Source organism: Carcharhinus amblyrhynchos, chromosome 7 (genome assembly GCF_965287045.1).
Source record: "Carcharhinus amblyrhynchos chromosome 7, sCarAmb.v2.hapA, whole genome shotgun sequence".
Lineage (NCBI taxonomy): Eukaryota > Metazoa > Chordata > Chondrichthyes > Carcharhiniformes > Carcharhinidae > Carcharhinus > Carcharhinus amblyrhynchos.
The window spans coordinates 31,797,999-31,811,446 of record NC_137330.1 but is presented as its reverse complement, the minus strand read 5'-3'; the positions used below and the strand labels follow the sequence as shown (position 1 = coordinate 31,811,446).

At 37.4% G+C, this 13,448-nt stretch overlaps 1 protein-coding gene across 1 annotated transcript in view; it reads left to right on the top strand.

The window, feature by feature from the left end:
• eipr1 (EARP complex and GARP complex interacting protein 1) overlaps positions 1–13,448 on the top strand; it is a 63,677-nt gene that overhangs the window by 26,057 nt on the left and 24,172 nt on the right. Inside the window, exons 4-5 of the mRNA XM_080192089.1 lie at positions 5,721–5,877; positions 10,484–10,583. Coding sequence (XP_080048215.1) covers positions 5,721–5,877; positions 10,484–10,583 — 257 coding nt within the window. The remainder of the gene's footprint in view (positions 1–5,720; positions 5,878–10,483; positions 10,584–13,448) is intronic.

The window sequence follows — 13,448 nt, the reverse complement described above, 5'->3', positions numbered from 1 at the left end:
GAAGATATCACCAAGGAGCAGCATGTTGGTGAGCAATGGGGAGGCAATCAAGAATAAATCCTTAGAGGACTTTTGAGGTTTTATTGTGGAAATGGCAAGATAAACCACAGTTGGGCAGGTGATAGTGGAACAAAGTAAGAACAGTGGCACTGAACTGGACGCAGAGGAGGGATGTTGCTTTCTACAATGTCAAAAACTGCAGAAGGGAAGAATGGGTATAATGGTCATCGTCATAGAGGATGTTATTTGTGTTGGTGCTGCAGCAGGATGAAAACTCAATTCAGAAGATTTAAACACGGAGTAGAGCGAAGATAAATACTAGCCTTCGAGACAGCAACTCATTCAAGGAATTGGGAGTTGAGAGACTGTTTGTTTACAAAAGGATGGCAGTTTGCCAAAATAAGGTCAAAGCATCTCACTTTCCAGAACCGGTTATTATTGTGATAGGCAATTGAGAGACAATGGGAGGCTGAAATATTTACAGCTATTTTTAGCCAGATCCTTCTGCCTTCTCCTGAGGCCTCAACCTTCACAGATGTAATCTCCAGCCAAATTCATTGACTCCATATTAAGTAACAGCAGAGTACACAAGACAAACAGCAAGGACTAGGGGTCCTGATAAAATTTTGGCAATAGTACTGAAAACCTCTGCTCCTAGCCAAGTTGTTGCAGTAATGCTGCAATACTTAGTATTTACCTGACGATATGGAAAGTTGTCTAGGTATGTTCTACCAACAAAAAGCAAAGTTTTAGTCGACGTATTGCACAGTGATCTTAATATAGGCCCTTTTAAGGGTACAGCTGCCCACCACTTGTGTGTGGGTTTCGGTCAAATCCTGCCCCCCGTTTCCTCTATCAGTTTCTTTGAAAATGGTCCCCAAGACATGAACATGTCAGCAAATTGGCGTGCTGGCTGGCAGTGATTAATTGGAGACCTGCTATCTCCGCAGCCCTTCCGCAATTTGGCCCAAGGTAACCTCAGCACCCTTCATATTGCACTGTTTATGGATTTGCTGGCTTTATTTAATATCATAAATTTCTTAATATGAAATTCCATTTATTTTTCTACTCCTCTGCTCTCTTTGCACATCTCTTTCAAGTGTCAGGTTATGTCAATTGGCAGCACTTGCATTGGACAGGACTTTATAACTAGTAAGGGAGGGAGAGGGGTTAGCTGTAGGTGGTGGGGGGAGGACATTAAATTTGTGAAGTTTTTGAACAGTAGAATGAATTAGCTTCTAGATCAGCAGACAAAAGAAAATGGCCAGAAATAACTGGGATGTAAAACAACTTCACCTGAGAGTTCTAGACTATACCAGAGCAAACATGTTGATGCTTTTAAAGGTATTTTGCATATTGTACAGACATTCTAATCGACTCACAGTATGTGCCACTACATGAGCCTCATCACTTTTGTTTCTTTCTTATGAATTTGATGAGACCTTTGCTCAGTTTGGATGCCTGCATGGTGGTAACCAAGATTAGAAAATTATACCTGCAGGTTGTAGTATAAAAGCTCCACATTTTATGTCTTGGCTTGTATGATCCAGACAACCAAGCATAAATTTCAATAAAATTGCAGGAAAAATTGTATCCTACAAGTTTTTTTGAGGGGGGGAACCTAGAACACCTATACCATCCTGATCACCAGTGATGCAGACAACTTTCATTCCAAAGAACACTATTTCAGACACCACTGAAGTAGTGTAAGCCAAGATCTCCCCAAAGCCTCAAGTGCTAGTGCAGGGAATCCAGAACCCACTTGAATAGATCAACAGATTTGTAATCTCTTAAATTGTAATATTTACTTATTGATGTAATCCAATCTGTGCATTTTGTGCAGTACTGTGTACGTAAATCAGATATTGTCAGGAATGTATAAAAAAGAATCCTGAATTAAATCACTAAGATAATAGGATACTCATTTTGAACTCTTCTATAAGCACTTTCTGCCCTGAGTTTCCTCCCACTGCCTTTAATTTTGTTAGTTCAAAGCATTCCTACCAGAAGCTGTCCTGGGATACTTTGGGGTTATGCTTTGCATTTATTATTTATTGGAAACAATGTCAGGCAGATGGGGCCAGAAGGAGCAACACGTTTTAAATGTCAGAGTTCCATGCACAAATGTTGATGGTGGAGACCACGTTTCTTTTCTGAATAATTTAACAAGACTAATTTTTTTTTTTGCATGTCTGTAATATTGCAGTGAACAGAAATGACATAAAATACCTTCTTTTTGCCTATTCATTTTATTTCATTTCTTTTCTCTTGTCTTTTAATTTTGCAATTTCTATTTTTTATTCTTTTTCACATTCTTTGCTCCTTACATTAGTTATCCCAAGATTTATTTTTGTGTTTTGTCTTGCTTTCCAATTCCTCTCTATCCTTATTCCTGTGGCACTGAATGCTCATTATCCCTGAGTAGTATGGACTCTCTGTGATCAGTTCTATTGATTTTCCTTGCTGCTGGTAATGATAAGGCAGGTTTTCTTACCACTAGAGTATCCACTGTGAAGCACACAAGGGAATTTTTGAACAAAAGCAAGGAATCTGATGGCAACATATGGAAGATAATAAGAATGAGGGAGATAACTGCTAAATTAACTGTTAAGGTTACAGGTAGCCAGGATAATAGATTTATTTTTTAATGTGTGCCATCAAACAAAGCAATGAATTAAAAAAAAACATTTGGAATGAAATGAGGCAGAGCATCACACCATATAAGTATCAAATTAAATGGAATGAACTGCCTGTATGTGGTTAATAGCTAAATTAAAAAGTCTGCCATACATTATCTTCCCAGTGGCTGTAGCAGGTTCAACAGAAAACCGATGCACTCTGTACAGAAAATGTGAGCAGTATCTTAAATATTACCAAGTCATCAGTAGAGATTTTTGAAATCTGGTTTTGTCTTTCTATGACTATATCTTACTTTTATTGGCAGGTGGTCAAAAATAGTTAAGATGCTTTCACATCAAAAGCTGAAATGATGTGTAAATGTTTACAATGTAAGTCACATCAAACTAAAAATCGATGAGGCATAATGTTGCAAAAAATTATCTAGAAATGTTAACTCTTGATTTAACTTAAATTTACAATTGCAAATGCAGAAATAGTTTAAAAAAAACTTACATTCCAATTAATTTAAATTATGCCTTTATTGGACTAAATGAGCATCTCTCAAACGTACAGCAACAGACTTTTAAAAATAAATTTGCAACTATTTTAATATTGTAACAAGTGTTACGGCTTTTGTATCTTGTTTGTGGAGAACGTCATACTTGAATCTATTTTTGAGTTTTTTAAAGTAAATAAGCCCACTTGTAATACATTTTATTTGCAGCTTTATTCCCCAATCGCACCATCCCATAGCTAAGGGAATAGTAGAAAAACCCAGCTCCAGGCTTCTGGCAATGCTGCTTTTCAGTGAGCTGCTCATGACAGCATTGCGGAATGAGTAGCACTTCCAATTATTTATTTTCTTTCTTGTTGGGAAATATGGTTCACTAAAATGGACTAGGTGAGATTGTGAAACATGGTAAGGTTGGCATAATTTTAAGGTTGACATCATTTTCTACTTTTCCTGTATTGACGTGGCACCAAGCTGTGGCGGCACTACTCATATTCTGTCCTGTAATTTTGCTTTAAATAGTTTGACTGGGTAGTGAATGGTAAATTAATTAATCAGCCTGTTGGATTATACATTTAGAGGAATATGACTAGCGTTCCTTTCCCTAATCACCTTCCAGTGATCCTGATTTCCCTGACCATCCCCCATTCCCCACCCAAAAAAAGTGCATGTGTGCATTTGCAGCAACAAGAGGATCAATCTTAACTGTGATGTCAACATTAATTAAATAAGCTGCTGCTTCTTATTGTCAAGAAGTACCACTTGACCACCCAAATGGGTCACTTGAGTATGGTACAGATGGGCTTTTAGGATCTGAGGAATTCTACAGTGAATCAGCAAGAACGTGAAAGAATTGAGGAGGGGAAAGTAACACAACAAACATCTAAGAAGCGAAGTAAGAATTTTAAAAGTAGACTGGAGTTTTCTCTTACTAAAGGTTTGATTGTCCTTTAAAAGATTGTTTTTATGGAAGCAGAGGTTTAACTATATTCACCAGCCTCCACCACAACGCTTTTGCAAGATTTCTTTGAAGATGACTGAATTATAATTAAGCAGTCCACAGTAAAGACTTGCTTGATTTTTGCCTTGTAACATGAGGTAAATTGCATCCATGAAGGAAAAATGCAAAAACTCGGAGCTCTTAGGTGTTCCAACAGCCACACCACGGTTATCACAAGGTTCTTATGAAAACACTCAGGGGGTGACTGGAGCACATAAAATATTAAATTTGTCTCGTCTGATAGGGAGTGTATTCAGAAGCTATTGTCTGGGATTTGCTGCACAAACGCCTGTGGTTCTCTGAGTGAAATCTGCAGCATCTTTTTGGATTGCTAATTTCAAGGCAGATTCATAAATTCAATAAAAAATGTAAACTCTGTATTTAGGCCAATTTAAAAACAGGTCTATCAATAAATTCAAATAATATTGGCAATAAGTTTTCAGGAAATAAAACTGTAAATGAAGTAATTTTACAAGGAGATCTTTGTATTTTTTCACTGCACTGATTACACCACCAAAATATCATTTCTCGGCAATTTAGAAGTATCAGTTGTAACTTCAAACTAACAAATTAAGTTACTATTAGAATAATTTTAGCACATCATTAGTTACTGAGCGAATACCTTTAGTAACATCATTCATGCATCAAGAGTATAAAACATTCTGACACAATTGCCCAAAACCAAATTTGGAATGATACAAATTGCATTAAATCATTGTCTGTCTATCATGTTGATGCCCAGTAGGGAGTCAAAAATCTGTAATCGGGTCAAAATGCAAAGCTTTCCTTTTTTTGCTTTGACATTGACAGAACTCCAAGATTATATTTTTTCAGTTCTATCAAATGTGCAATCTAATTGCTAAATTCAAGCCATTGGACATCTTGGCCAATTTGCTAAGACATTCTGAATATCAGAGTATGCTGACTGTTATCGTTGGTGCAATTAATTTAGTTTATTCCCTTTATTCTTTTCCTTTTCAACTCTGTCTCCTTTTCCTATCATTTGGTTCTTGGTACATCTTTCTGTATATGAAGATCATTAAAGTATCACCCTATGGCACTTTTTAAACTGTCTTGTCTCGAATTATGGCAAAAATACTGGAAACATGCAGAATGATCCATCAAGCTGTTTGATCATTTTTTTTCTGCAAACAGTATAAATATTTAAAGAGAGGACTGGAAGACCGCTTCTTTAGTATGTCGGCACTGAGACTGATCATTTGTTCCAAATGTTACTTGTAAAAATGTGCTGCAGTGTACAGAGTTGCATTGCTGCTTAATTAAGATTGCATTTAAACTTCAGATGCACACATTAATAAACATAGAATTGAAAATTGTCCGGGCTTAAGCAGGTATCACCGGCCCAAACGATGATTGTGGAATAGAATTTGTGCAGTTGGAGTTTAAGTTGTTAATTGTTTCATATGCTTGTAAATTTTACGCCAACTAAACTGCTTATTTTTCTTTTTAAATAACTGGGTTCTTGTACTTTATGTTCAAGCTGTTTGCATCTGAGAGTACAATGAGTTATATTTTACCTACATTTATTAAAAGATTTGTTGATCAATTTACATTGTTGTTATTCCTTAGCTTCAGACAGTAAAGTCCTGACATGTGCTGCCGTGTGGCGTATGCCAAAGGAATTGGAATCAGGCAGTCATGAATCTCCTGATGATTCATCAAGCAACCCGCAGACACTAGAGCTGCTTTGTCACCTTGACAACACAACCCATGGCAACATGTCCTGGTAGGTCGCTCAGTATCGATTCAAAAGATTTCAAATGCATCCCTTCAGGATAGAACTAAGTAAAATATTTGTCTGCTAATTAGAGCACCTAAACGAAATAAATCATTTGAAAAAGGAAATATTTATTTACAGCCATTTGTATAAGTAGCTTGAATATTGTCTTACACAAGTAAACAAAGAGTTATTATGTTCACAGTAATTATCCATCAGTTTTCTACTCAGTTTAATAAGTTATTAACTTTAAATTATTCTAACATGTAACTGATTCAAATTTTTATTAATGGGAAATGAGGCCCTCAAGATACAGAATAACAAGACTGAAATATATCTAAATAAATAACAAATAATAATTTTGAAATCCTTGTCATTATGCCCAAAATTGACTTCCTTAATAAATCTGCTGTAGCTGTTCAATGATTGTAATATTTAGCCAATAGACATCTGCTTTGGACTATATTTTTTATCTTGGGTTTTAGCTGGAAAGGATGATTGGGTATGATTTCAATAAATTGTATGTGTGTTTCTTTTCATACACACACATGCACACATATGACCTACATGTTTCATTGAAAAATCAAAAAAGTACCTGCAGTACCCATTATTCCTATAGATGGTGCTATAATAGGTATTTTCCATGTTGAAGGTCCATACTTTGGTCACACAAGGAGAAGGCTAAATTGGGCTGTACATATTCTATAGGTGTTGTGTGACCTGGATGTTATTCTTTTGACCTGCCAAAAGAATAACATCCACATTTTTCTATTAATTTTCCTTTCCAGTTAAAGCTTCAAGATAAAATGTATAATGCATTCAAAGCAAATAGTCATCAATGTGACAATAATTGAATAGCCAAGATTGCTGCAGATTTATTAACAAAGTAGACTTTGTGTATCATAATGAGGATCTCACAAATTACTGTTATTTATTTGGAAAATTTTCTGTTGGGAATTGTACAGGACACGATCTTCCTAAGGAGTTTGAGCACTTGCGCCAAAAGATTGTCATGTGGAGCAGAGAAGTGATGAAATGAATGAATGAATGTATAATGTTGATTTAAAGCCACGGTTGTCGCACAAAGAAGGAGAAAGAGGCAAAGGACATAGTCAGAGGCCATATCATTTGAGGGTATTCCGGGAGCAATTCTCTTATCTCGAACTCATCAAGGGACCAGGACGTGAAATGTCTTTGCTTCACAATTTCTGCAGCTCCAAAGCAGGGCAATGACAGCATTGTCTGGGGCTATCAAAGTGATCATGACTGTTAACCTTTAGTGTCAAGCTGCTTTCAGACTGTTGCTGGAGTTCTAAGCAACATATCTTTGTTTGCAATGCATGACTTAATAAAGGAGATTATTGAGACTCTATACATAAACACTTCTGCCTCATTCATTCTGGCAAGAGACCAGCAACCAGAGAGAGTATGGGTAGCAGCTTCCCCATGCTACAGGATGCCACTGACTACATGCACATTATGATCTCAGGAGGGACCAGTAATGTTTTTATTATTTTTGTTTGGAAATCCAAAAACTGAGATCCTTACTAAAGGAATGAAGCTGCAAATTTTACTGTTAACTCAAAAGAATTTTACTACACATAAGGATATGAATACTAAAACTATACTCTGTCCTAAATAGTCAGTTACATTAAAGCTATTAGAAGTACACTAAACTACTTAACTCAATTTCCTTCTACAACCCTTGACATGTACTTACTCAGAAATTGGAATGTTAATCTCTTCCGACTGTCCCGTGGTTATAGACTTCCTATTCAATACAGGTGCGGCTAGCATCTTAAGCGTAGCTACCCTGGGTCAGAACTCCATGGGTTCTAATGTCTTTTAACTCAACTCATGGTTAGGGATGTCCTTCAGTTCTCAGTTTTTAAACCCATTTAGCTAGTACACAGAATTTCAACTGAATTCTACTTGAAAGAGATGTTCCCTGCAAGCAGCTTATTCTAAGCTTAAAACTAAACTGATTGTTAGCAGAACTACAAATAGGAGTCTGCTCCTCCTGAAATTAATTTCTTGATTGCCCATTGATGATTGTTTAGCTCCCAAGTAGCTTAGTCACATGACCAGTTATTGGAAGTGAGTTGGTTTTTAAAGAAATCATCTACCAGAGAAGCTTAATTCTTAAAGGGATCATCACCCCAACATAAAATATTTTTGTTTCCCCAAGTCACACATGGGCCATCAAAATATTCCATAGGAATGGCCTTACATGAACTTGGTAATTTCATAAGCCGTCAGCGTGCAGCAGGTGCACACCACATACAATGCATCATGCTGTTATCATGGTAGCTAGCATTCATGATTTCTTCATTTTGCACCATTCCTCTGTTCCACATATATTTGAACCAGCATGACAAGTCAAAGACTGGCTACTGGCCAATAAGAGTTACTTTATCAGGAACCCCCACACGCTTGCACAGCAAGAATACAATAAGAGGCGTGCTGCCAAAAGGAACATCTTAGAGTCAGTAAGTTGTGTCCTCAACTAACAATTACAATGCATGGTCTGTTCAGGAGGAGCCCAGAGGTACTTAGGTAAGCTGGTGTTGGTATGCTGAATAACCATACCATAGTAAGGGAAGAGCCCTTGCTGCCACAATTAGGCTGATTGGTTTTACCAAATTGACACTATTCTCCCCTGAATCTGGCTAAGTCAGGGGTTCTATTCGTAGACACGCAGGGTAGGATAGGTGTAGGGTGATGCGGTGGCGCGGGCTTGTTGGGCCGAAGGGCCTGTTTCCCGTGCTGGGTTGTTCTTTGTTAATTCAGATGAAAAACTGAGGGACAGGAGCTATAGGAAAAGGATATGGAGCAGGAGGAAATGTGACAGTAAGTGAAGAAACAGGAAGAGGAAGGAAGGCAAAACGATGGCACCTTGAAGCCCAGGCTCTACAGGACTCGAGTAATCATACGTGATTCCAGTAACCTCAACCACATCTCTCCATTTGTCAAAAGTTCCACGTTCTCAAACTTTCCTCTATCATTGATCATCCCACTGTCCTCTTACCACCAACGCAAAAGTAAAAACCACCAGAAAGCAGTTCAAATCCAATTTTAGAATTTCAATCATTAAATAATGCATGTGAAATTAAACTACTCACACTGCGTATTCCCTTAGTGTCTCCCTCTTCCAAATAGCTTTGCCTTTTTTAATGCTGCTTTGAGATGCTTTTTCAGTTTCTGTTGCATTAATGATGGAAAGCAGCTGATCTTCAACTGAGCAGACTGCAGTTGAACTTAGAGGATGAATAAGCCACCATGCTACCTCAAGGGCAATTAGTGATGAACCATGAATATTAGGCTGGATACCAATATCCACATGCTATTACTGTTTGAAAATAAGTATTATTCAATTTCACAGAATAATAAATAAAATTATGAAATTCAATTCCAAAGAACCATTAAAAAATTACACTACAGTTTTATTATAAATTACTTTAACTTATTTAGCCACTGTAAATTATTGGTCTTTGTGTTGTCCTGTATATGAAATAATATCTTTATCATAAAATGGTAACTTCCCTGACATTTTTATTGCATTCTTTCATATAATGTGGGCATCCCTGGCTTGGCCAGCATTTATTGGCCATCTCTAATTGCTAATTTGATGATATGTCACCCTTTTTGAACTGCTTCAGTTAATGTGATATAGGCACATCCATAGGTGCTGTTAGGAAGGGAGTTCCAGGATTTTGACTCAGCGTCAGTTCCAAGTCAGGATGGCTTGAAGAGGAAATGTGGGTGCTGGTGTTCACTGTATTTGCTGCCCTTGTCCTTCTAAGTGATAGAGGTCATTGTTTTGAGAGATCCACATTGCAACTTGTGGATGGTACACACTGCCACTGCTTTGTGCATCAGTGTCTTGCCAATTAAGCGTACTACCTTATACTGGTTGTGTTGCACTTCTTGAACGTTGTTGGAGTTGCATTCATACAGGCAAGTGTAGAATGTACCATCATGCTTCTGACTTCTGCCTTGCAGGAGGTGGACAGGCTTTGGAGAGTCAGGAAGTCAGTTACTGGCCGCAGAATTCCCAGCCTTTGATCTGCTCCTGTAGGCACAGTATTTATAAGGCTACTCCAGTGATTGCCAGGCATTCATGTGATGTGTATGTTACTTGCCATTTGTCAGTCCAAGCCTGAATATTGACCAGGTCTTGCTGCATATAGCTTTACTATCCGCAGACTCTGAAAAGCTGCTGAACATCTCCACTTCTGACTTTATGATGGAGTGAAGGTCATTGATGAAGCAGCTGAAGTTGGAATATCTACTGGTGTGATCTATTTAAAAGTAAGCCAGTAAGCTTAGATTCTCAAAATAATTTGAATCCTCATGAATGCACACTGCTGCCCAACCATCCTATCTTTCTATTAGGATTCTGTGCTCACTTCAGGATTTCTGAATGCAAATGGCGCTTTGGAAATTTTTATGCGCATCATTTTCTACGTTTTTCCCACACTTCCACCAGTCTTTGACTGATATTCTAACTTGTAGTCCAGTCTTTTGGAATATCTGGTTTCATTATTATTCCTGAATTGATGAATCATATTGGAAAGCCCTATTTGTTCAGTTATTGATGGATTTTGCTTTACAGTGTACTATGGGAGCCAATGGGAGATGGTAAAAAGATAGCATCATTGGCTGATAACCATGTTCTTCTTTGGGATTTACAAGAAAGCTCAAGTCAGGCAGTGGTAAGTAATTTTATAGTTGTGTTTTGTGATTGTCTTTTTTCCTCAGCAGAAATTCTTTTTCTATATTGATACTGGAACCAGCCTTCATAAATTTCTCTCACAGTAATTATACCCTTCTGCCACTGTGGTGCTGCAGTGCCAGTATACTGATGAAATATAATTATAGGGTGACAATTTTTTATTGGCAGTTTTCATTGGAAATGTAGTTGAAAGAACGTATATAAAGCACATGCAAAATCATGACAAATTGTATGGAGATTAAATTGGGCTACATGGATCATTTTTCAGGTGGTACATGCTCTTCTAAGATGCAAAAAAGGTAAGCAGGGATCATGGACACACCTGTCTAGAGAAAGCCCAGCCTGCCATATTGGATAATGACCAGCTATTGTTTGCTCTTTGGACATTTGCATATGCAAATCAGGGTATAGTTTCCTTACCAGCAGATTTGCAGGACAATCTCGCTAGTAACACCTTGAGGCAGAACTTCTGCCCAAGTGAAGTCCTGTTTCGAGCCAATCAGACGCATACTCGCTGATTCTTTGGTTGGTGTTTGGGAAACCATGCCATCTAGAAAATCCTGCCCAAGAGTCTAATGCTTGTTTTTGGTCCCTGCTGACTGCTTTTAATAAATCTCTAAATATTACCAAATTAAAAAAAAGCTAAGTATCTATGTAATTGCTCCCGAACTCAAGATCCCTTCCAAGCAGACCCCAGACCCAATGCCAAAAGTCCAATCCTCAACTTGATGAGCCTTTATCTTGCACAATACCTTTGTATGGCACCTTATCAAATGCATTTTTGAAATCCAAGGATAACACATCTATTGGCTCCCCTTTATCCACCATATGATTGATATCTACAAAGCCATGATCTTATTGAATGGCGGGGCAGGCTCGAAGGGCTAGATGGCCTACTCCTGCTCCTATTTCTTATGTTCTTATGTTCTAAACTCATAATATCCTTACCAAACACAATTGCCCATTTAAAATTTCCTTAATAGGTTCCAGCATTTTCTTGATGACTGATGTTAGGCTAACTGGTCTATACTTGCCATTTTTCCCCAACCTTTTTTTTGAATAGCAGTGTTACAATTGTTATCTTTTAATCCACTGGGACTGTTCCAAAATGGGGGCGAATTTTGGAAGACTTTAACAAATGCATCCATTCTCTTAGCTCTATTAGAACTCTAGGATGTGGGCCAGAAGGTGTGGGGCTTTTAATCCCTTAATTTTCTCCAATATTTCTTGTTCTCTGCTAATACTAATTGTTTTATGTCGCTCAGTCTTATTAGCTCCTTTGTCACCCTCTATTTCCACTATGTAATTTGTGTTTTCCATTGTAAAGACAGTCATAAGATTTGATTAATATCTCTGCCATTTCCTCATTCCCCATGACAGTTTCTCCCAATCTGCCTCTAAGGGACAAGCATTTGCTTTAGCTGCTCTCCTTTTTATAAACTTGTAAAAATGCTTATCCAGTCTATCTGAAGATTAAAGTGTCTTATTATTACACTGTCTTTACTAAAGCACCAAATATCTCTTGCTCAAAGCTGTGTCAAATGTTATAACTACTATTAGAAGGCCGACAAACTACCCCCAGTAACATTTTCTGACCATTATTCTTTCTGATCTTCACCCTTACCCATTCTACTTCCTCGTCTTCTGAACCTATATTTGGAATCCTCAGATTTCACCATTTGTGCTCAGATTGTTTAGTAGTCAGAGAAGCCAGTGGCAACAGCCGTATCCTATAAATGTGGGGTTGAATTGAGCTGTCTAGCTTCTCCCTGATTCATATTAAGGCAAATATATTTCAGAAGTTTACCTTGTAATTGCTGGCTCTCCCAAGGTCTGTTTTTCCCAATGCTGCCTCCTTCTGGACAGACCAATCTTATAGTATGAGACTCAAACAAGCGTCTAACACATATTGCCCAAAATAGCACAATGAATGTTTCTTTTTCAAGTACTTATCCAATTATCTTTTGAAAGTTACTGTTTCATCTGCTTTGACCAACTTTTCAGTAGTGCGTTCCCAATCATATTAATTTGCTGCATTTAAAAAAAAACTTTTTTATGCTAATTACTTTGAAACTGTATTCTGCCAGTGAAAGCCATTCTGCCCTTGAAAGCTATTGAAACATTTCAGTTTTGAACATCTCTGTTGAACCTCCCCATAACTTTCTCTGCCCTAAGACAACAATCTCAGCTTTTCTAGCCTCTCCACAAAAGTAAAGTCCCTCATCTTTGGTACCATCCTAATAAACCTCCACTACCCCAGAATGTAGTAGTAACATTGGTAAATGCTAATATGATTTCTCAGTGAAGGGTTGAAATTCAAGTTTCTCAAGATTTCTGGTCACCTGTAATGTATTCTGACCAACTTACTTAGCAGTAACTGTAAATTTGTGGCTGAGTTAGAGCTTTACTGAAAGCTATAAAAAATGACAAGTTGGGAGTGGGAAAATTTAAAGCTGAAAAAATAATACAAGGAGTACAATCAATATAAAGTTGTTGGCATTTTCCCACCACAACAATTGTGGCTTCATGACTCTAGGCTTGTACCACTCATCTTTTCTTCTTTTATTGAGTTATTTTAGGCTGTTTAGCTTACCAAGAATTACAGTATGACGATAAAGATGGTTATTTTTGTTTATATGAAGCCCTTGCACATTTTTCAACCAATTTTACAGGCAACTAATTCCCAGTTCATAATTTAATAGATTTTAAGCAGTGCAGAATGTTGCTGAATTTGGCTATGCTCCATGCATGCCATTAGTTATAGAGCTTGGTAGTCCGGTAACAATGTTATAAAATCATTTTAATGAATTGTAACCAGCATTGTAACGTGATCAAGAATAGGAAC